Raw genomic sequence first — 22542 nt, forward strand, 5'->3', positions numbered from 1 at the left:
CAGAAATGTGGCGAGTGGATTGACTTGGTGGCACTACATCGATTTCCATATTTGATAATTCATTTAGTTGGTGTTTGAGTTGTGTTTGGGGCATGTAGAAATGGCTGATATATTCTTGTATCCCAGGTTCTGCTGTTTAATTCACACTATTTCTTTGTGTCAAGCCCAAGAGATCCCCGGGCTTTATCCAAGCACTTGACCTTTAATACCCAAACATTTAAAAATTTCAATGTAAAACAGAATTAAAAATGGTATTTGTATAATTCTATGACTAAATATAGATGGAGACAGTCCTTGTTGTTTATTACTGTTCAGAAAGCACTGTTATTATTACCATAGTACTTACGATCATAGTATCCTTTGATTGTGCAAACCAAGCTGAAGAGTTGAATCACCCAACAGAAGCCCTTCTGCATTTCAAACACAAACACACACGCCAGGATCTAAAAAAAAAAAACACACATGCACAGAGTTTTTTACTATTACAGTGGAGATGAGCCTTTCACACCCCACAGCACAAGTGTTCAATGAGGGATTCTTAGAAGCATTAATGTTTGCTCACTTACAAAGTCCATAAAAGAGAACAAACAGGAGGTTTGTTTAAATGAGTCAGGTCAGTGCAAAAAAACCCAAACAATAGAGGTTTCTCCATCTCAAATCATCAGGGAGATCAAGCTCGACCATCTCTGATTCTCTTAAAAACTTTTATATCATAAACTATATATATTTTAAATGGTATCTGACAGACTTTTAAAGATAAATGCATGGAAGTTTCACTGTTATTTCTCATCAAGCCTTTGATTCAGAATCTGCAATATTGCATTAAATAGTCAAGTCCTCTTTGATAATGGGTGAAGTGTAATATGAAAAATAATTGAAGCCCTTATGACATGTCCTATCTTTGAGCACTCCTAAACAAAAACAGATTTCTGAACCATGTATAGTTGCATGTCAGTAATACAAACCAAAGCATATAGAATACTTACATGAAATACTGGAGTACAAAAAGAAGAAAAAAAGTTGTTTTCATTGAACTGTTTTAGCTGATTGAGCAGTGAGCAATGGTTCTCCAAATGTAACTCAGACAATTTAAAATAATAATAATAACAATAATAATATGGGCATGTTTTCTTTTTTTTTTTACCCCAATTTTTAAACTGGAGAAACAGAGTGAATTGTTACTTTATATTTTTTAATATTATATTTTATACTCACTGAGTGCATTTGCTTATTGGAAAGGATGCTTGAAGCTGAATTATCAAGCAGAAACTATAAATATGTTGATGCATTATGCACTCACACGTTACCTTTAACTTCTTAATATACACATATTAAGATCTATTTGCTAAGTTATACTTAGGTATATATTTTATATATGATAGAAACTGAAACATCAATCATTATTCAATTGTCTACCAATGTTTTTAGTTTTGTGTTACAACTTGTCACACCTGCTCAATCAGTCAGAAAGTCCATTGAAAATAACGTTGATTTCATTTGTAATATTCTATATGCATTGCTTTGTATTGTTGTGACATGGTATTACACATGGTTCAGACACCATCACTGGTTTACATCTGCATTATAATTTTTTTACTAATGGAAATCTGCACTTACAGAGTACATTTCTACCTTAGTGCTACTCAAAATGCTTTACAATCACAGTGTTTTCTCATTTACCCATTCATACACATTCATACACCAATGACCACAGAACACAATGCAAGCTGCTGCCTGCCATTGGAGCAACTTCAGGTTCAGTGTTTTGCCCAAGGATTCTTCAACTGTGGAGGGCCAGGGGACTGAACCACCAACCTTGTGATTAGAGGACAACCTGCTCTACCACCTGAGCCTCAGCCACCCAGGTATAAAATGTGTGCTCAAGGATGGGACGTACATTTTTTTTCATATTGTAACTCATCCATAATTCCAGATTATTTGATCTACTAGCCCAATATAGTGGATTCTGAATAAATGACATGATGACAAATAACACTGAAAATGTCAGGTCTTTGTCTTTATCAGGTCCTGAAATGTAGTCCTTCCAACAAAGCCATCAATTTTCAAACAGTAAAAAAAACCTACTGGAAATGGGTTGACGGGCAATTTGAAAAAAAAAAACATAAAAGTTTTCTGATACATCCATCCATTTTCTTCCGCTTATCTGGGGTTGGGTCGCGGAGACCACAGGCGAAACAGGTCATTCCAGACATCCCCCCCCTCCCCGGCAACGCTGTCTAATGCTAAAAAGCTAAAGTTCCTTTTAAAAAGTTTAATTAATGCATGATTCCAAAGTCTATGAATAGTCATGTTAAATAATTGAGCAATACATCAAGATAGAATTTCACAAATATATTTATAAATATCTATATTTTATGCTGTAAATATTTCATGCAAATTAGAAATGGATGAACAAAAATTGTTTGAAAAATGCAATTTTTGAGATGGAATGACCAGAGCTGAAAAAAGATGCTTCAGAACAACATCTTCTACTGGGTTAATGGCAGTCTGCTGCCTGTCTGATGATTTTACTAAAAGCATATAAAATACTTGGAACAATTGCACAGCAATTATGGATTAAGTCTTAAAACTTAAATAAACAAATAAACTAGAAATATAATCACTAAAGTGGCCAGTGTTCTTGTATACCTACTACTTTAGTTTTGTTGTTGTGCCTGGTCCAAAAATGGAATATGTTACAACATATATCTCCCAGCTGATGTTGTAGTGTAATGCAGCTACCACTTCCAGTGCCTTACAGAATGTTTTAGCAACAAGTTTTACCAATTACAAGGATGTAGAGTTGAGTAACTAATAGGTTACTAAAAGTTATAAACTGTAGGCAAATGATGAGCTTTATACTCACTGATAGCAGACTTTTAGATATAATGACTGCCACGTTGTAGATGATGAGACAGTCCCATAGGATGAGGCGGGTCCTCGATGGTTTGACCAATAGCTGGGTTCCAAACAACAGAAAAAAGAAGCAAGCGAGCAGGTAGCCGAGTCCAAACACAGAGATCCTAGTGGCCCCTGTGATGAAGACCACTGACAACACAAACCAAAAGAAGTGGCGAAACACCAAAACCTTAGCCATGTCCAGATAGTTCCTGGAAGAGGAAAAGACAACAAAATTTATGAATACATATTTTATACCTGACCGAAACATCACTTTTGCCCAGGGAAACCCATCAACACTTAAGAGCTGAAAGGTCATTTTTGCTCACTGCAGTGGACTTACTGCACATTCTGAGGAAGGCATCCCAAGTCTAGAAAGTCTAGAAATATAAGTTTGTGATATCAAAGCATTTCTGAGCTGTTTTCTCACTTCCTGTACAATTCCATAACTGACCCCTGAAAAATAAAAAATCTTTTAGGTTCTGTTCCGATTTGTCTTCCAATCAGTGCCTAATTTGGTTAAGATTTGACAATAGACAATCTCTATAGGTTTTTGATTAAACTAGATCACATTTTTTGCTAAAATTGTTTAAAGTAGTAAAGATTGTCACACTGCACCGTCACTGAGGTTGAGACCAAACTATCAGTGAATTCACGCCAGCAAAGGTGCTTTACAGGTAACCTGTGGGGCACTACTGGGCAAGCCTGTGTGTCCTTAAGAAGTATCCACGTACCCTGACGAGCCAGGGGGTCAATCCCTCATACATATGGAACTATGTAACGGAGTGGAGAGACAGTCTTGAGACGACAGAGAACATTATTTACCATCAGATCCTGTGTCAATAAAGTTACTAATGCTGTGCCACATGAGTAAATGTGCACATCACTCTCACTTCAAAGAGGCACTTTCAATGGAAAATTCGAAGGTATTTTAAGGCTACAGCTAGCCATCAGTTTAACGTCTGTGTGTGTTACATGAGCAGGGATAAAATGAACATGGCCACAGGAGACAAACAGCAGGCTGTACAGTGAATGACTAATAAATGAGACACTTTTGAGACACACTGTGTTTACCTGCAGTTGATAAAGTTAGGTGCAGGGTTGAACAGTCGACCGTCCATTGGGTCAGGCTCGTCCGTGTTCTCTCCCGCTAGAACCATCCACTCCTCTGTGTGCTCACACTCAAACACGTTCCACTGCTGGGATGCACACATGAGCAGCATGAAGTCCGCTGTGGACATACATAAAAACACAACATACCAATGCCATCATCATCAACATAATCTTCATCTTCATCATCATCATTATGATTGTAAGTGTAGAAACCTGGTTTTTGCCTTACAGTATCCACTACAGTACTGAAACAGAGTTACAGTGTGTGTTGAGCTTCTAATAAGAAAAGATATATAAAAGTGATAAAGGTTCAGAAGTTGTGGACACTCAAACAAAAGGGACTGTACAGCGTCACACCATCTGCCTCATCACTCACACTGGTTTATAGTAGGGCGGCATAGCTAACCTATTGTTTATCTGCGATATAGGCACCAAATTTGGAACATATTTAGCCTAATATATTGAGGAGACACCTGGATATTGGGCCATTGCACATTGGCCATGACCCTGGTCTGCATTTTTAAAGATGGATGCCAGCATTTACTGGCATAGAACACTGTGCCCATCCTCAAAGTGCTGTTTTCATAATTTAATTACAATTTAAGGCAATAAAAAATGAAAGAAAAAGCATTATATAATACAACCATTATAATGATAACAGTAGAGTGCACAGTAATGGATTAATATAGGCCATATAACAAAGCTACGTAGATGTACTGAAGTCATTGGCTCTGCTACATAACCTGTAACCAGTGCAATTTCTCTGTCTGACACATTCTGTTGATCATGTTCATTTTTCATTACTGCAAGACAGTCTGCCACCAACCACGGTAAGGCAGTTTCTCTGAGTAAAAGAGAGATCTTAAGGTGCTGGCACATTCTCCCTCATAGTAGCAGAGGGCTGCGTACTGAAGCAGAGCCTTCAAAAAACCAGGGAGTGACTTTAAATATACCCTTTCACAACGTTAACCATATGTTAGAAAGCAACATTTCATAGATTACCAGGGTGACGATTCCTGCCCAGTCTAAAAGTGAGCAGAGATTTTACATGCACTTATTCACAAGGCCACTAGAGGCTGCTTTATCTTAACACTGAGCGAAAGCTATGAGCTGCTCTTAAAACAAGCTGTGGGGCCAAACCTGCATCAGCATCGCAGTGACTCCAAGACACAACCGGCTTTAGGTAGCAACATTGTGTGAATGCAACATTTATCCACAGTGTCACATGCAATAATAATGTAAAAAATGTAAAGGAATCCAAACCATGCCAAATACATGACTCAGTGTGAGTTATCTACAACTGTGTTTCCATAAAAGATGCCCCACTGTGCAAAATGTACACTAAAACAGAAAGCAGTGATTTACAAATCATTAAAACCCTACAGTCAATTGAAAATAGTACAAAAAAGTCTGTCAAATGTTGAAACAGAGAATTGGTCTGTTTCTGAAAAATACTGACTCATTTTGGATTTCATGCCAGCAACACTTTTCAAAAAAGTTGAGACAAGAGAAACAAAAGCCTGGAAAAGTTGCGTAATGTTAATGATATGTTGAAGAGTAGATGATGAAATTCCCAAATTCTTTACCATTTTAAGGAACATGTGAGTGATTATTTTATTTGGTTTTCAGGGTTGCTAGATTCTGTTTAGAAGATGTCTATTATGTATATGATGAGGTAGAAAAAGTTTGACCATCCCACTACCAGTAATTTTGAAAAATAGTTGCAAAGGCTACCAAGGTGTTATTGTGATGAATTACATCAGCCAACACATGGACCAAAGTCGGTGCTTTTATCAAAAATGAAAAATTGTTCAGATATGGTAAGTTCTGCTGCCCACTGTCACACACACTGGGGGGCTGTTTTAAATCATTTGCTCTACTTTCTCTTTGTTTGCTGCTAGACTAGTGTTGATAACTCAGCATTTCTTATGGACCAATTAATAACAAACATACGGGGGAGTTTAGCCACTGGACCGCCATAAACATGAAACTGCTCGTGATGTGTCACTGAAGCTTCATTTAAAGCTCCTCAACATTTATCAAGAAATGGCAAAATACTAACACACAGTACATTGAATTGAATTAGTTCTACTGAGGGCAAAATCAGAAAAAAGTGACAGTATTTGGCATGACTATTGCATTTACGGTATTAGTTCTATGAAAATGTGCATAATGCAGAAGTAAAACAACAGTAGATACTGAGTGGATGCTGAGTTTCAACAGCAAAAATCAACATCCCTTTTGTTTTAATGCCCAGATCAGAAAACACATATGCCTCTTAGCTGTGAGATTTTATACACCATACTTAGAATGACAAGGTGTCAGTGTGATAAAGGTAGATGTGTTTTGTTGATACGGTGAAAGAACTCATAGAAACATCCACATGCACACAGACACATGCACAACAGACGTGCAACAGGCACACAAACTGACCTATAAGGTTTTTGGAGTTAGGCACACTGTAGAAGTCAGGCAGGTAGATCCATTTAATGAGAGCTGAGTTCATTAACACTGGAGTGTTCCATCGCCACGGGTAGTCTACAGGACAACAGACACAGGAAATAGAGAGGGACAAGTAGGCAGCTAGAAATGTATGCTCTGTTTAAAATATTTAACTGACCCTAAACAACTCTGCAGTTATTATTTTTTTAGCACTGTGTGATGTGATGCCACATTACATAATATGGGGCATAAAACAGGTTTTCTTACATTATTTACCTAACATTTATTGTGTATGACATTATCTAACTTAGTGACCTAAGTACTGAACTGAACATTACATACAGTTGTGTACAAAAGTTTCCAAACACTTGTAAAAACCATGTATATCATGGCAGTCTTGAGTTTGTAATGACTCTGAATTTCTGAATTATCTATTCAGAGGTATATTAGTCAGTGGAAACTCAAGACTCCTGATATACACTTAAATGTGGCCTCTAGCCACATTTAAGTTTAAATCAGGACTCACCTATGCAGAGAGCGGGCGGTATGCCCACACACAGTAGATACTGGTAAATCATGAAGATGGACAGGAAGAGACAATATCTGGGCCAGATCCTAGCAATGGCCTGACGCCGCCGCCTCACCAAGATTGCTACCAACCAACAGCCATGGATTATCACTAAAAAGTTCATCCGCTGGCCAATCACATTCACCGTCATCAGGAAGCAAATCTATTTTTAAAAAAAGGATGCGTTATTAAAGATTATAGTTAAAAAACAATAGAAAAAATACAACTGCATTCAAAACATTGATGCTCTGGAATATCTGTTTGATTTATTGATTAGCAGAACATTAGAAGAACATGAAAAATATTTCTCCTGTTAAATTATTTTTCTTCATTTACTTTCACACTTTTTAAGTATTTTACAGTCCAAGAAGCCCGAGTTTATGTGATGGAGTAATCTCTCCCAGCTACCTCCAGTCCAAACTTGTAGAAGGCGTAGTTGAGCAGATACTTGAAGCAGGGTATGAGGCCCTGGTCTAAAGTGTCCCTTGTGGCAGCAGGAAACAGAGCAGGGATTGGTGGGGGGGATCGCTGGAGCTGACGATGATGGTGAGCCTGGTGACGATACACCGTTGCCTCAAACACCAGCAACATCAGCACTATCAAATGATTCTGCAAAAAGCATTCAAGACAGAAATTAAATTAACAGAAGGACAACGTGGCCCCCTCAGATGTAGCCAAAGCCCAGGAAGGACTTTTAATCTTAATCATTTATGAACACAGACTGAAGTATGTTGGTGACTGGGTGCTGAAAACAATCAATCAAAAGTTGGCACGGACAGTTTAATGGATTGGTTCATACAGATAGCAAAGCAAAATATTTTCTCATTTATGTGTGGCTTGTATCATTGCAGTCACACATGCAGTTTTGGTCTTATTTGCTTTTTTGACATATTTTGACAAGCAGACACTTGACAGTGTTTTTTTCACAGCGGCTAAAAAAAAGCAGCTGTTACCCTCAAAGAAGGCTCTAATTATTGACACCTAATCTTGAACCCTTGATGGTTTGACAAATATTACTTACTGATTTCTCTTTCTGCTGAGGTTGATGTGTTTTGTTACATTTATTTAAATTATAAAAAATAATTACAAACTGAAAATTTTACGTACCATTTCTTTGAGTTTATTACTTTTATTAACAGAAACTGTTTCAATTAGGATGAAATGTTTGCTTAACCAAAACTGTCAAAGAAGTCAACAGCTTCTATGGGATGTACTTGCTTTTTCACATGAATGTATTCCTTCCTCAGCTTGTCATTAGTTTAATCACAGAGGTTTACAGAGAGTTCAACAAATTTCATTTCAAAGAGTAATGTTGTATAAATGTGTGTTATCTAAACTATGTGCAATTAGTAAATGTGTGTGCAACAAGCAGACTTCAATCACATTGAGGACAACCTCTGCAGCTTGAATGTATGCAGCACCTTTAAGTTCACCTCAAGAACAAATGAAGCATCTTACAAAGCAAGCATGAAAGTGTCACTTCATTATTCAAATACAGCTTTGGTCTCTTGTGTGTTGTGTGACAGACAGATATTCAGAGAGGCTTTAAAGAAAGTGCACTGCTTTGGCCCTGTAGTGTAAATGACTTTATACATGGGTGTTTTCTTTCTAAACTGTGTGCTACAAATGGACTTCAAACAGATTGATATAATCATCTCAACTACAATGATATTACTATAACTCTAAAATAGGATGGACCTGGCAACAAACAGCAGGGTTCCCACTCTTTCCCTGAAAATATTTTTCAGGACTTTTCCAGGACATTTTCAGACGCTACAGACACAAGTTATCACATCATACACTAACACATTCCCCTGCCGCCCTCATTCTTTGGAAGTGTTTTCTACAGTTGGAACTTGCATTTACCCAGATTGTTTGTTGCTTATTAACGCGTGCACTCTAAATTCAGATTCTCCTGTCTGCACCTTTACCGGAGCTGAGACATAGGCTCTTGTAATGAGAGATGTCACCATGATGTCACCATGATGCCATCATTATATAGAGGCGGACAGTCTGACTGAAAGTTTGATTCAAGACATGAGGCGCTCAGCTGCGCCTCAACTGTTGAGGGAAGATGTAGTTCATGCGGACGCCACCACACACCTCTGTAGTGAGGGTGATTGTTGTGTGTTGCAGTAATGAAGGCAACCGGCTTAAATCAAAACTTGGCTTGAATAAAGAGTCGGGAGCAGAAAACAATACAGCAGGTACATGCTGGAGTCAAACCCACGAATGAATGAATGAATGGATGGATGAATGAATGAATGAATGAATGAATGAATGAATGAATGAATGTTTATGAGCAAAAGTTGGATTTGTCCAAGTAATTCATATTTTCAGTACTATGTTAAAAGTACTTCATATTGTCAAACAGTTTCTTTTGTCTTTAAGAAAATACTTGAAGTACACTTGTGTGAAGGTTTGATTTTACTTAATTTACACTACAGAGAGTTAAAGCCCTTCATAGTTAAACTGTTTACTTTTAGTTTAAGGAAAATACTTGAACAGTACAGGATGTACAGAGAGTTAAAAGCACTTAATTGTTATATTGTTAAACTATGTATTTTTCTGATGAAGAAAACACTTGAAGAACAGTATGTCTACCAGTTGTGGTCTGTTGAGGTGCAATAAATATTAAAAGTTCTGTGTCAGTACCTGTCTGTGCAATCCTACTCTATTCAACTGGCTTGAGAAACCTGCTTAGAAAAAAATCCAAATTCTTTGACATATTTAAAAGATCTGTGCCTTTCTGACAGAACCCTTTCCTCTACCTCTACGACCTCTATGACCTCCACGGCACCCAAAATTCGCAGAGCACGTACGATCCCAAAAGTCGTGTATCCGGTTGTGACCAAGGCTAGAGCTGTGGTAAACGCAAGGCTGCTCACAAACCACTTGATCAGTATTTTTTAAAGCATACATACTGTACTTTTCCTTTACTTTGTATATTTGTGTTTATATTGCACAGTCCACCTTGATCATCTGTACATTTTGCATCAATTAGGATATTTGAATTGAGCATACCTTGCTGTAACCTAGTGCGGTAGCATCTTTCCTGATACCAAACCATTTGGCTGGATCCACTGGCTCCTTGTACAAAGAAGAGTTCATCATTTCCTCTGGTAGCAAGTTGGTGGTATTTATTAGAGGCTGTGATGGAAAGAAGAAAAAACAAAAGTGGCAATGGGTGGGACAATCAACACCTGATCACTCCAGCTCCACTGCAGAACATTACTACTTCATCTGGTCAAGTTCCACGATCACAACACCGGCTGTGTCATAGAAAACAATTGAAGGGAGACAAGATGTATTTGTTTTTGAAAACCCAAACCCTCCCATTTCAACTGCTGAAACTTTACTCCCTCACTCGTCTCCTTCTTGTAACTCCTTCAGAGGAGTCATAGGTGTCTCAATGGCCTTCCGCAACCTGCTCAAGGCAGAGTCACACATGTGCCATATTTCTCGCCTTCCTTAATGATGAATTTAACTGTACTTCAAGAGATAGGGACTTCTTTTGTCCATCCTCTGACTTATCCTTTCATTATTTCCAAGTTGACAAGTGGGGTATTTCCTCTTATGCTCAATCAAGAACAAATACTTCCCTAAAGTTGCAACTCAATGCAACAAAACTAGCAATCATTGAAACAAAATGTAATTCACCTAAAATTAAGAACTTACCTAATTGCAATAACAAGGCTATAAAATGAGTATTTAAATAGGTTATAAAATGACCTGTGAACACAGGAACTTTTTCAGTTTGGACCTATGGGCTGTGTATCTGCATGTCTGTATCATTAAGCCTCATGGGGAAGAAAGTCTGATTGAGAGGAAGATGCTGACCAACTAAAAACTAACACTGTTGCAGCAGTAATCAAGATTTATAGAAAAAGCCACAATATCACCAATCACAATGGCAGTGGTCATCTACCTAAAATGATGCCACGGACAGTGTGCTACTTGCACAATGTAGCTTTGAAAAACATAACAGCAAGTACATCAGACTGGCACAGAAGATATTCATGGAATCAGAGTTTGTGTGGCAACTCACACAGGACATTTATTGTTCATTGTAAGTAAACAATAATCTATTTGCTTGTGAACAGTAAACATTGTAACTCCAGTCATATTACTACAAAGGACAAGGTCTGCGGTCCAGTTATTGAACTTTTGACAGTTGGTCTTAGACCTTATGAAGTACCAAGGGAATTTTCTCAAATGGTTGCCATCATTGTTTACATCCCACCACATGGTGGGGCTATGGTCACGTGTGACAGGACAGTACACTGCTTTTATAATAACAAACTTGGATCACCAGCAACATCAAGGCTCTCCTCAGACAGAAAAAGGAGGCCTTCAGGGATGGAGACAAGGAGAAGCTCAAAGAGGTTTGAAAAGGTTGACTTGTTCAAAAATGGCAAGAAGCAAACAATTTTCACGTGAAACTGAAATTTCACAGCAAATTGTTTGCGATACACAAGCAATTTTGAAACACATTTTCAGCATTCAGAAAAAAGTGTTACAAACTGAAGGGGAAAAAGTAATAAGAAAGGGTAATGGAATTCAGTTACAAAACAGAAGTGTCCAGAGAATGTAAAAAATGAATACAACACTCTTACTATATACATGATATTGCTACTTGTAATTTCACATTGACATAAAATTCGTCAAAGGAAGTCTAAATAGCCAGCAGCCATAAATTACTTCAGCTTAATTGATTAAGTTGTGGATTTTTGTTCTTATCCTGGTGTTTCTTTTTCCCTGAATACTGTAGGATTACATGTTGATACTAATTCCAGACTGAAACTTGACATCATTCTTGTTGTGGTGCAGCGTGTGTGTACGTGTCTCACCATGCTACAGTTACGGGAGTACTCCTCAGGGTTGACAACACTGAGCTGGTACAGCATCTTGCACACAATGATGACACACACCCAGACTGTAGAAAGACAGGAAGCCATGGGCCTAAAGCGACCATAGGGCATCGCCAAGGACCATAACACCACCAGGACCAGATTCATTACAGATGGCTAAAGATAAGCACAGAGAAAGACCACATTTAGGTCATAATGCACACATACAAATACAGTAGAACCAAATGTGCTTTGTCAAGTATTGTGTACAGTTGAAACCAGAAGTTTACATAGACTGTATAAAAAGACATAAAACCTTTTTTTTTCTCACCATCTGGCACTAAACCAGACTAAACTTTTCCTGTTTTAGGTCAGTTAGGTTTACCAAAATTATTTCTATTTGCTAAATGCCAGAAAAATGAGAGAGAGAGCTTTTTTTTTTTTTTAGAGAATTTCTTTTTTTTTTACTACTTTCTTCAAAGTCATAAGTTTACATACACTAAGATTACTATGCCTTCAAACTATTTGGGAAAACCCAGATGATGATGTCATGACTTTGGAAGCCTTTGATAGGTTAATTGACAACATTTGAGTTAATTGAAGGCACACCTGTGGATGTATTTTAAGGCAAACCTCAAACACACTGCTTCCTTTTGTGACAACATGGAAAATCTAAAGAAATCAGCCAAGATATCAGGAAGAGAAACTGTGGACTTCCACAAGTCTGGTTCATCCTTGGGTACAATGTCCAGATGCGTGAAGGTTCCACGTTCATCTGTTCAAACAAGTATACGCAAGCATGAACACCATGGGAATGTCCAGCCATCATCAGGAAGGAGAGAGATTCTGTGTCCCAGAGATGAAGTGTTTTGGTGAGAAATGCACGTATCTATGGGGTGCCAAATGTAAAAATTCAGTGACACTTTTTCTAGCTGATATATTTTGAATATTTAGCTCACTTTTCTCACGTTTAGCTCATTTTCTTCACATTTGAGGTGGAAATTAAATGGTGAATCTAAATGCTAAATCTAAATCTAAATGTTAAGTCTAAATCTACATTTTAAATCGAAATCTAAATGTTGAAATTAAATCCATCCATCCACTATCTGTACACTACTTAATCCTCCTTAGGGTCGTGGGGGGCTGGAGCCTATCCCAGCCGATTTAGGGTGAAGGCAGGGGACACCCTGGACAGGTCACCAGTCTATCACAGGGCTACACTTAGAGACAGACAACCAAGCACACTCATATTCACACCTACGGACAATTTAGAATCACCAATTAACCTCAAGTTGTTTTTGGACTGTGTGGGAGGAAGAACCCACGCTGCACGGGAAGAACGTGCAAACTCCACGCAGAAAGATTCCGGTGCCCCCACCGGGAACTGGCGACCTTCTTGCTGCGAGGCAACAGTGCTACCAACTGCGCTACCCTGCAGCCCTGAAATGAAATCTAAATGTTAAATCTAAATCTAAATCTAAATGCTAAGTCTAAATCTAAATGTTAAATCTAAACGTGTCGCCAAGTGTAAAGCTAAATATTTAGAAAATATGCAAATAGGCCACGCCTCTCAGCGCGCACAGACCCGCCCACACATCTGACCGCCCGTGCCGTGGATGCGGAGGTGAAGTGAAGGGAAGGACCAAAACATGGCCGGTTCTCTCCAATTAGGAGAGATTGAACGGGCGGTTATGGCAGGTGTGCGTGCTGCACTCCAAGGTGCACTTCCGCCGGTACCGTTCACACCGTTAACGGTAAGTTACTTAGTTAAAACTTTAACTTTTCACTGTGTTCGTGGGGAAGCTGCTGCTAGCTAACCGGCATTGCAAGCTAACATTTGCCAGTGTGACTCGGGCGCCAGCGAAGGTTTTGTGATTCACTGAAAGGAGTTTCAGCGACTGCACGGGCGGTCAGATGTGTGGGCGGGTGTGTGTGCGCTTAGAGGCCTGGGCTATTTGCATATTTTCTAAATATTAAGTTTTACACTTGACACATTTAGATTTAACATTTAGATTTAGATTCAGCATATAGATTTAACATTTAGATTTAGATTTAGATTTAACATTTAGAGTTAAGATTTAGATTTAGCATTTAGATTCACCATTTAATTTCCATCTCAAATGTGAAGAAAATGAGCTAAATGTTCAAAATATATCAGTTAGAAAAGTGTGACTGAATTTTTACATTCGGCACCCCATACGTATCAACCCCAGAACAAAAACAAAAGACCTTGTGAAGATACTGCTGAAGCTGGTAAGAGAGTGTCATCCACAGTGAAACCAGTCCTGTACTGACATGGGCTGAAAGGCTACTCAGAGAGGAAGAAGACATTACTCCAAAAGAAACATAAAAAAAAGACAGATTACAGTTTACAAATGTGCACAGGGAGAAAGACTTTCATTTCTGGAGACACGTCGTATGGGCTGATGAAACTAAAACTGAACTGTTTGGCCATAAAGACCGTCGTCCCATTTGGAGGAAAAAGGGAGAAGCTTGTAAGCCTGAGAACATCATCCCAACTGTGAAGTACAGCGGTGGCAGCATCATGTTATGGTGGTGTTTTGCTGCAGGAGGGACTGGTGCACTAGATGGCATCATGAGGAAAGAAGATTACCGTAAGCGAAAATTAAAGGAAGTTAAAGCTTGGGTACAAATAGGTCTTCAAATGGACAATGACCCTCAGCATACTACCAGATTAGTTACAAAAAGGCTTCAGGACAACAAATCACCAAATACTAAGGAAATGTATGTAAACCTCTGACTTTGAAGAAAGTCATAAAAAAAATTATTTTTTTTTAATTCTCTCTCTCATTATTCTGGCATTTAGCAAATATAAATAATTTTGGTAATCCTAACTGATCTAACACAGGAAAAGTTTAGTCTGATTTAATGTCAGACAGTGAGAGAAAAAAAAAGGTTATGTCTTTTTATACAGTGTATGTAAACTTCTGGTTTCAACTGTATATGCACCGTGTTTATTTTCAAGCTAACGTCAAACCAACATGCACATGATAGAAGCCACCAACACAGCTGTTACATATGCCAGTGCTAGATAGAGCACCACTTAATTGATCCTGACTTAGTTTGATTCATGTGCGTTTGTTACAGGTGATTAAGGCTCGCTTATTGTATTAAACAGCAAGAGGAACTACAACCAGGCACTACAGCTAATTGAAAATACTTGAAGTGTGTATAATCTAGAAGAATGGCTGATAGTAAATATTAAACTAATTTGATCAGATCAGGGCAGGGCAGGGGCAGCTTGGTGACACGGTGGCTAGCACTGTCACCTCACAGCTTGAAGGTCCTGGTTTCAAATCAAGGGGTCTTGCTAAGTTTGCATGTTCTCCCTGTGCAGCGTGGGTTCTCTCCCGGTTCCCTGGCTTCCTCCCACAGTCCAAAATCATGCTGAGGTTAATTGGTGATTCTAAATTGTCCGTAAGTGTGACTGTCAAGTAGGACAGGACCTCTATATAAGAATACATAAATAGCCCTTTTCAGACATTTGTCTAGCTCTGTTTTTTTGTTGTAAATGGTGAATGAGACCTTGTTGAGGCAAGTTATTTCTGTTTACTAGTAAGTTGCTAAGTTTTGAAAAGTAATGCTGTCCTATGTTAACATTCTACAGCTGCAGTAAATAGGACAGGGCAGTTTGCATGTTTATTGTCAATACAAATTAGAGGTACCTAATTTGCTGTGTGGTGTTTCATTACTTCTTTGTTTCATTCCTTCTACACATGCAGCACCCATTCCCTTAGCTTTTACCTCTTCAAGTGCAACCCACACAGACAACAAAGCCACCATCTTGAGGATGTGGAACTCCAGAAGCCTCCAGAGAAATACTTGGACTGTGGTAAGAATGTCAGAGAATCTTCTGGACAGAACCAGTAACCTGTCCATCACCAGACCCCATTTACTGGGCATCAATTCCACTAAACAAGGGAAAAGAAACGATTAAAAGAAAACAAAAGAGTGAGAGGATCAAGGATAGACAAGAGCATAAGACAGAAAATGCAGACATAAATCAATTAAGAAAACATGAGTACATGAGAATATATTTTTTTTAAATGCATTATTGAGGGTAGTCACATACAAACAGCTTCTAGACAACCAAAGGTCAAACAAATATGAAGTATTTTTGCTGAAAGAGCATTCATGTCAGCATCAGTTCTTCTATGAAAGAGGTGATCATGTACTGTAATGATGTTCAAGATGCAAGATGCAAGACTCTAGTACTAGTAGGTCTGATAATGTTGCAGGACCTTGGGTGGCTGGGCTCAGGCTTAGAGATAGGTGAGGAACTTGGACTAGAGTCACTGCCTGTTTGTGTTGAAAAGAGCCAGCAGAGGCAGTTCAGGCATCTGAGTAGAATGCTTCCTGGGCACATTTCTTTGAAGGTTTTGTCATCTTGTTTGTGTCAGCTTGCCACTGTCCTGTGTCTCGCTCTGGTCATGATGAGCCCCAGTCTCCACACTGACAGCCTCCAAACCGCTAGCCTCCAGGCATGACCTGCCTATGAGCTGGCAAGAATCCTGCCTGATTTCACCTTTTACTACCACACTTATCCCTCCAGTCAATCACAGTGGTTGGCAATTACACCACACATTAAAACCATAAAATAGACAAAAAATATGACGATAAAATGAAACAAAACTGATTTTTTTTAAAAATTAAATCATCATTATTCATACACAAGAAACATGACGATAAAATAAAATTTAATAGATTAAAAATAAATAGAATCTCACAGTGCTGTTTAAAAAGACAGTGGTGGCAGGGAAAAATGCATATTTTTGTGTGTTGGTCCTGCACCTACACAGACTATAACTGCAACCTAAAGGGAGCAACTTAAACTTGTCAAACAGAGGCATGAATGCGACTAGGCTGTTTATGAGTCAGCTAGTGTTTCCCCTGTTCCGGAGTTTGTTTCAGAGTCAGTGAAAATAAAGATTGCTTCAGAGTCAGCGGACATTTCCCTGTTCAGAGTCAGAGTGACAGTCATCTCTCCTGCTCATGAGTCATAATTTACTGTTCTCTCCAGGCCTCTCTCATACTGCAAATTTAAGCAAGGCAGCTAAAAGCGTACAACATTAGGTCTGAAATGAGATCTAACTGTTCTGATGACCACCTAAATGCACTCAAATGAAACATGATTATTGTCCCATGTTGCAGAATACAGAAGTCCATGACGCTGTCTTTAAGCCAACTGACATCATACATAATAGAACAACAAAATTACTGATTTGTATGAAAAAAACCCAACAATTTAATTGTAAAATTGTGTCTTTACCTTCATTTTCAGATTCCTCATCAATGTTTGTCACCAGGTCTTCCTCTTCAGGGTCTAGGCCCACATTACCAGAGCCACTTCGTCCAGTTCTTTCACTGTTCTTCTTTCTGCAGGCAGATCATTGTTTAACTTCTTGTAGAAGAAAAAAATTAGAATTTACGGATAATATTCAATTCAATTCAATTTTATATGTATAGTGCACTTTACAACATATGTCATCACGTAGCACTTAACAAAGTAAGGTATGGACCTTACAAATATGTGACTATGGGAAACACCAGCATTAAAAAACAGGCTTGAATGTGAATATTCTTTTGTATATTTTTAGGGTATATTCTGAAACTTAAGAACCGGAAAGTACTTCCCCTGAAGTTACAGTAAAACCAGTTTCTGTATGTTCTACACTCCATGGTGCTGCAATAATGTCTTGTTATACTATATTGAAATCTAACTTTAAGCCTGTTGCTGTGGGAGAAAAAAAACAAACACTGTTTCTTAACTTCATATTGTTAAGGTGTTTCATTTGCTGTAATAGTTTGGAGACTGTAATTGATTTTCAGGTTAAATTGATATTTCAATATTATTTTTTTCCTTCACTTTCCATGGATACAGTTTGATCTTCTATCACCACAGGACCCCATTTTCTGAGTTGCAGTTCAGTGTCATTGTGTAAACTGTTTCTTCTTATATACAAAATATATATAGTGAAATGATTTTTCAAGTAGTTGTAGAGAAAAAATGCTTTCTCATCTCTCTATCTCTTAATACTGTGATAGTTCTGAAGACTCAACTTGGATGCACATACATATACATACATTTGTCCTGCACAATGTAACGTGGGGCCACTACCAAACCCTGCACGAGACGTAAAAGCAAACTTCACCATTAGCTTGTGAGTTCCAGTAGCTAGCACAGTGATTATTTGGACAGCAGTCAGTACATAGTTTTTTACATTTTCAAAGGCTGTGACTGAGGTTCTTTTGTTCTTTAGCCTCCTCCTGATAGAACACTGTAGATAGAGCATTGGGTGGATGCAGGTCTTTATGCTCCATATCTCTGTGCCACCTCTGTGTCTTAACCAGAAAATCCTTTTCTAAACTGGACCCCACTCAAATATCTGATTTCATTTAGAAATACTACAAGGCCCACACTACAAAAAAAAAAAAAAAATAGAGTAAACATGCTCATAGGTCTGTCAGAAAAGTTCCAGAATTAGTGTCACAAAAGATATATTTCAAACCCAAACTACAAACTACGAGTTTCCCCTTCAAAGTAATCACCCTGGAGTATATAACTGTGATCTCAGCTCTCTGCAGCCATTGAACTTTTTTCCACATGCTTCTATGTACATATCCTCTGTTTCTGTCGTCAAACAATAAGCACAGAGCAACGAACAAACCTGGGGCCTCATTTATCATCAGTGTGTAGAAAAGGTTCTAAATTCTGTTGTACGAATGAAATTTAGAGTGTGCGTAAGTACAAAACAATCCGTATTTATCAAATGTGCGTACGGGGGTCTTACGTACATCAGTGTTGATAAATCCCACTTGTTCTTAACCTCCGTGCTCGTGCATGTTGCCTTCAGGAACGCCTCCAAATCACCATATAGGGCAACAACACGCCTCTTTATAAAACAAGGGAAGATTTAATTTTTCCTCACCTGTTGTCATCATCGTGGCAAAAAGGGCGAAAAAGAGGAACTTTTATGAAACTGAGATCGAGGTACTTGTCAGCGAGGTTGAAGCAAACCATAAAATATTGTTTGGTGCGTGAAATGTTGGGATAAGCAGCGAAAGAAAAAATACTGCAGACAAAATTACCACTGCAATTATTTCTGTTGGGTCAGAGGAGAGATCGCCGGCAAAAATTTTAAAAAGTGGTTTGACGTTAAGCTCAGTGCCAAAAAACACATCACAGTCCATAAAAGAGAAATGGCTGCAACTGGAGGAGGACGAATTAATACCGAACGTTCACCCAGTGGATAACCCTGGTCACTACAGATGACATGTTTTAATAACCGAAGTCCAGCTAAAACATTTCCACACTCTGTGACACTCACCAATAAGCCAGCCGTCTTCAGCAGCTCCTGCTTGGAGACCCACAGAGCTGTTCTGCTCAATGAATGAGTCGTGCGTTCCTCCAAGCCGCCGGGCAACAACATTGGATAGCCACAAATGCGCATCGCAAATTATCAATACGTTGACTGAATGAAACCCTTATCTATTTACAAATTTAAGCTCATTTAGTGACGCTGCTTTGATTGTGATGTGGGTGCTGTCTAAGGCTCCACATATGTTTGGGAATCCAGCGACGGCGTTAAGTCCCCGTTTGATTTGGGCTCATCGGTGATGGCTGTAAGGGAACCCGATGTAGGCTGGGGCCAGGGGAGTTATGGCATCCAATACTGCCAACTTGATCCTGCTCAGTGGTGGCTGGAAATGCCGCATATGTCTCCAAACTCACGCTGGAATGTGCCGGTGGTCAAAATCCCCGAATACTTTCTATTTGTAGTTTCACTATTCTACCGCTAGATTATGTGCGTATGCATGGTCAGAGCTGTGCGTATATTTACGCACATTCCTAAGTATAAGTACAAGTTGATAAATTCCATACTTTGCGTAGGAATGTTCATACGCACGCTCTACCGAACCAGACTTGCAAGGGAGAGTCATCACCGGTGATGAGTCGTGGATCTTTGAGTACGACCCAGAGACCAAACGCCAAAGCCTTCAGTGTAAGAGTCCGACGCCACCAAGGCCGAAGAAAGCAAGACAGTCAGTCCAAAGTCAAAGTCATGTTGATCACATTCTTCAATGTGAGGGGCATCGCCCACCACGAGTTCTTGCCACAGGGCCAGACAATGAACCAGCACGTCTACAAAGAGATCCTGCGGCATTTGCTTCATTTAGCACGCGAGAAGAGGTGAGAGTTGTGGCAGAACAATTTGTGGCTGCTTCACCATGACAATGCACCTGCTCACAATGCCCTTAGCATCCGACAGTTACGGGCTAAGAAGAATACCGCCGTGCTGGAGCAACCTCCCTACTCACCCCACCTGGCTCTGTGGGATTTTCTTCTCTTCCCCAAGCTCAAGAGGGTCCTCAAGGGGACCAGTTTTAAAGATGTAGACAACATCACATGGTTGTGACGATGGATCTGCGGAGGATCCTTTCAGGAGTGCATGGCGGCGTGACAGAGAAGGCTGGGAAAGTGTGTTAGACACCAGGGGGATTACTTCGAAGGGGAAAATTTGTAGTTTGGATTTGAAATATATCTTTTGTGACACCAGTCCTGGAACTTTTCTGAGACACCTGGTATTTCCATTTCATTTTGACTTCAACCAGCAATAGCTGCTTGCATCTTAAAAACAAAAAAAAACTTTTTGATGCGACATAAAGAGTAGATGTGTTGCATTACTTGAGTACGGGTGTAACATGCTCCAGGTCAGTGATCCTCATGAATGGCTTGTGGAAATAGTGCAGCTGCAGAATACAAGCCAGCAGGAAGAAGCCCGGGATCAGAATACTGGTGAAGAGTTCAGACAGAGCAAAGGTTTCCAGACCAATCGCTGCCAGCCTGAGGACAACAGAGAAAATGATTACACCTTTCTTATTTCAGCTTTTTACTTGCATATATTTTTATTCCTTACTTGTTTAATTACTATTCTACAAATATGAACTTGGGTAGGTAACGTGTACACACTGCCCATAAAGTGAAAGGAACACAGCGGTTTCAGGGAAGCTCACGGTGTACTTTGACCCTGAGGAAAAGTATCAGCAAAGTTAAGACTGTCTCAAGCTTTTGTGGAACACCTACTGTTCTTCGGTGAACCCAGTGAAGTTTCTCCAGTATCCAGGAAAGTCTTCAAACTGGTAAGTGTAGATAGAGATCAACACCAGCATGGTGTAGGCCACAACAAGCCACCAGAAGATCTTTAACATACGTCTCCATAGGGAATAGTAGACCTGAGAAATATGAACCAGCTGCTCATTACAGGAGATTGTTGAAATCTGCATTCATGTACAAATAATTAAAATGTTTAAAGAAGGTTCTTGAGCTGAGATTACGACAAAATCATCACTGCCTAACTTTAGTTCATGAACATAATAAGATGAAGACAAAAAAAATGAGCTTAAAATTTGTTAAGTGACTGACTCTTTGATAGAACAGAGCCTTAATCACAGATCTGTATGTCTTTTCCTACCTGATAGAGACAAAGGCAGAGCAGAAACAGCAGCATGTAGACGATCTTGTATGCAACAAGTTTTCCAGCAAAGGAGACCATGATGAACATCCCTCCACAAACATAGATCCAGTATTTGGCATAGGAGCTCATGACAATGCCTCCCAGAACCTTTAGCACTGATTCACCACCAGCCTCCTCTTCTGAACCTGTGTACACAGTTTGGGTTTGTGGAAAAAGTAGACAATTCAACCCAAAGCAAGAGAAAAATAGAGCTTATAAAAAGGTTATTTCTCTCAGAAGAATGTCCAGCTTTAAGACAATAACAAAGAATGTCCATGCTGTTGGCTTGAGGCCTGCACAGCAAAACAGGTTCAACATAACCAAGATTTTTTTCACTGTCTGGCATCACAAAGCCTAACAACTTCTCTGGCACTAAGCAGTCACACAGGGTTTCTGAACCTAGCTATGAGCATGCTCACTTAAAAAGGGTGGTGCCACAAATGATCAGTCATAGACATGGACAGATTGAGAGCCACATACTGTATTCTCATAGGAGAACAAACTATAATCCCACACATCCATCCATCCATTATTTATACACTACTTAATCCTCCTTAGGGTCGTGGGGGGCTGAAGCTTATCCCAGCTGACTTAGGGTGAAGGCAGGGGACACCCTGGACAGGTTGCCAGTCTGTCGCAGTTCTACACTTTGAGACAGAAAACCAAGCACACTCACATTCACACCTACGGACAATTTAGAATCACCAATTTAACCTCAGCATGTTTTTGGACCTTGTGGGAGGAAGCCGGAGAACCCGGAGAAAACCCACGTTGCACGGGGAGAACATGTAAACGGTACGCAGAAAGATCCCGGGTGTCCTCACCGGGATGCGAACTGGCGAACTGCTTGCTGCGAGGCAATGATGCTAACCACCTATCCACCTTGCAGCCCTAATCCCACACAAATACGAAGAATTTAAAAAAATTTAACAAACTGGCAAAAAACTGCTGACTGTGTGAATGAGTAAGTTAATATGTTATGGTTGGTTTTATTCACATTAAAGTGTTATCTCTAAAATAATGTGCTCTGGAGAAGGTTAGCTGGGCAGCATAAGTTACCATGGTGATGAAGTCCTAAAAGAAGTAAATCACCATCAGAGCAAGTGTTAAACCTGATGTTACCTCACTAACCCTA

At 39.3% G+C, this 22542-nt stretch overlaps 1 protein-coding gene across 5 annotated transcripts in view; it reads right to left on the bottom strand.

Annotated features, from left to right (window-relative positions):
* Positions 1-22542, bottom strand: part of piezo1 (piezo type mechanosensitive ion channel component 1 (Er blood group)) — a 105275-nt gene that overhangs the window by 38147 nt on the left and 44586 nt on the right. For all 5 annotated transcript variants that reach the window (XM_008281503.1, XM_008281500.1, XM_008281502.1 and 2 more), the window contains exons 14-26: positions 21366-21553; positions 20978-21126; positions 20579-20737; positions 17162-17268; positions 15637-15803; positions 11872-12048; positions 10046-10171; positions 7430-7630; positions 6980-7184; positions 6445-6549; positions 3973-4129; positions 2867-3110; positions 347-443 (exon numbers count right to left, since the gene is read on the bottom strand). In XM_008281503.1, the coding sequence (XP_008279725.1) occupies positions 347-443; positions 2867-3110; positions 3973-4129; positions 6445-6549; positions 6980-7184; positions 7430-7630; positions 10046-10171; positions 11872-12048; positions 15637-15803; positions 17162-17268; positions 20579-20737; positions 20978-21126; positions 21366-21553 (2082 nt within the window). The remainder of the gene's footprint in view (positions 1-346; positions 444-2866; positions 3111-3972; positions 4130-6444; positions 6550-6979; positions 7185-7429; positions 7631-10045; positions 10172-11871; positions 12049-15636; positions 15804-17161; positions 17269-20578; positions 20738-20977; positions 21127-21365; positions 21554-22542) is intronic.

This window comes from Stegastes partitus, unplaced genomic scaffold, assembly GCF_000690725.1.
Source record: "Stegastes partitus isolate 25-593 unplaced genomic scaffold, Stegastes_partitus-1.0.2 Scaffold235, whole genome shotgun sequence".
Lineage (NCBI taxonomy): Eukaryota > Metazoa > Chordata > Actinopteri > Pomacentridae > Stegastes > Stegastes partitus.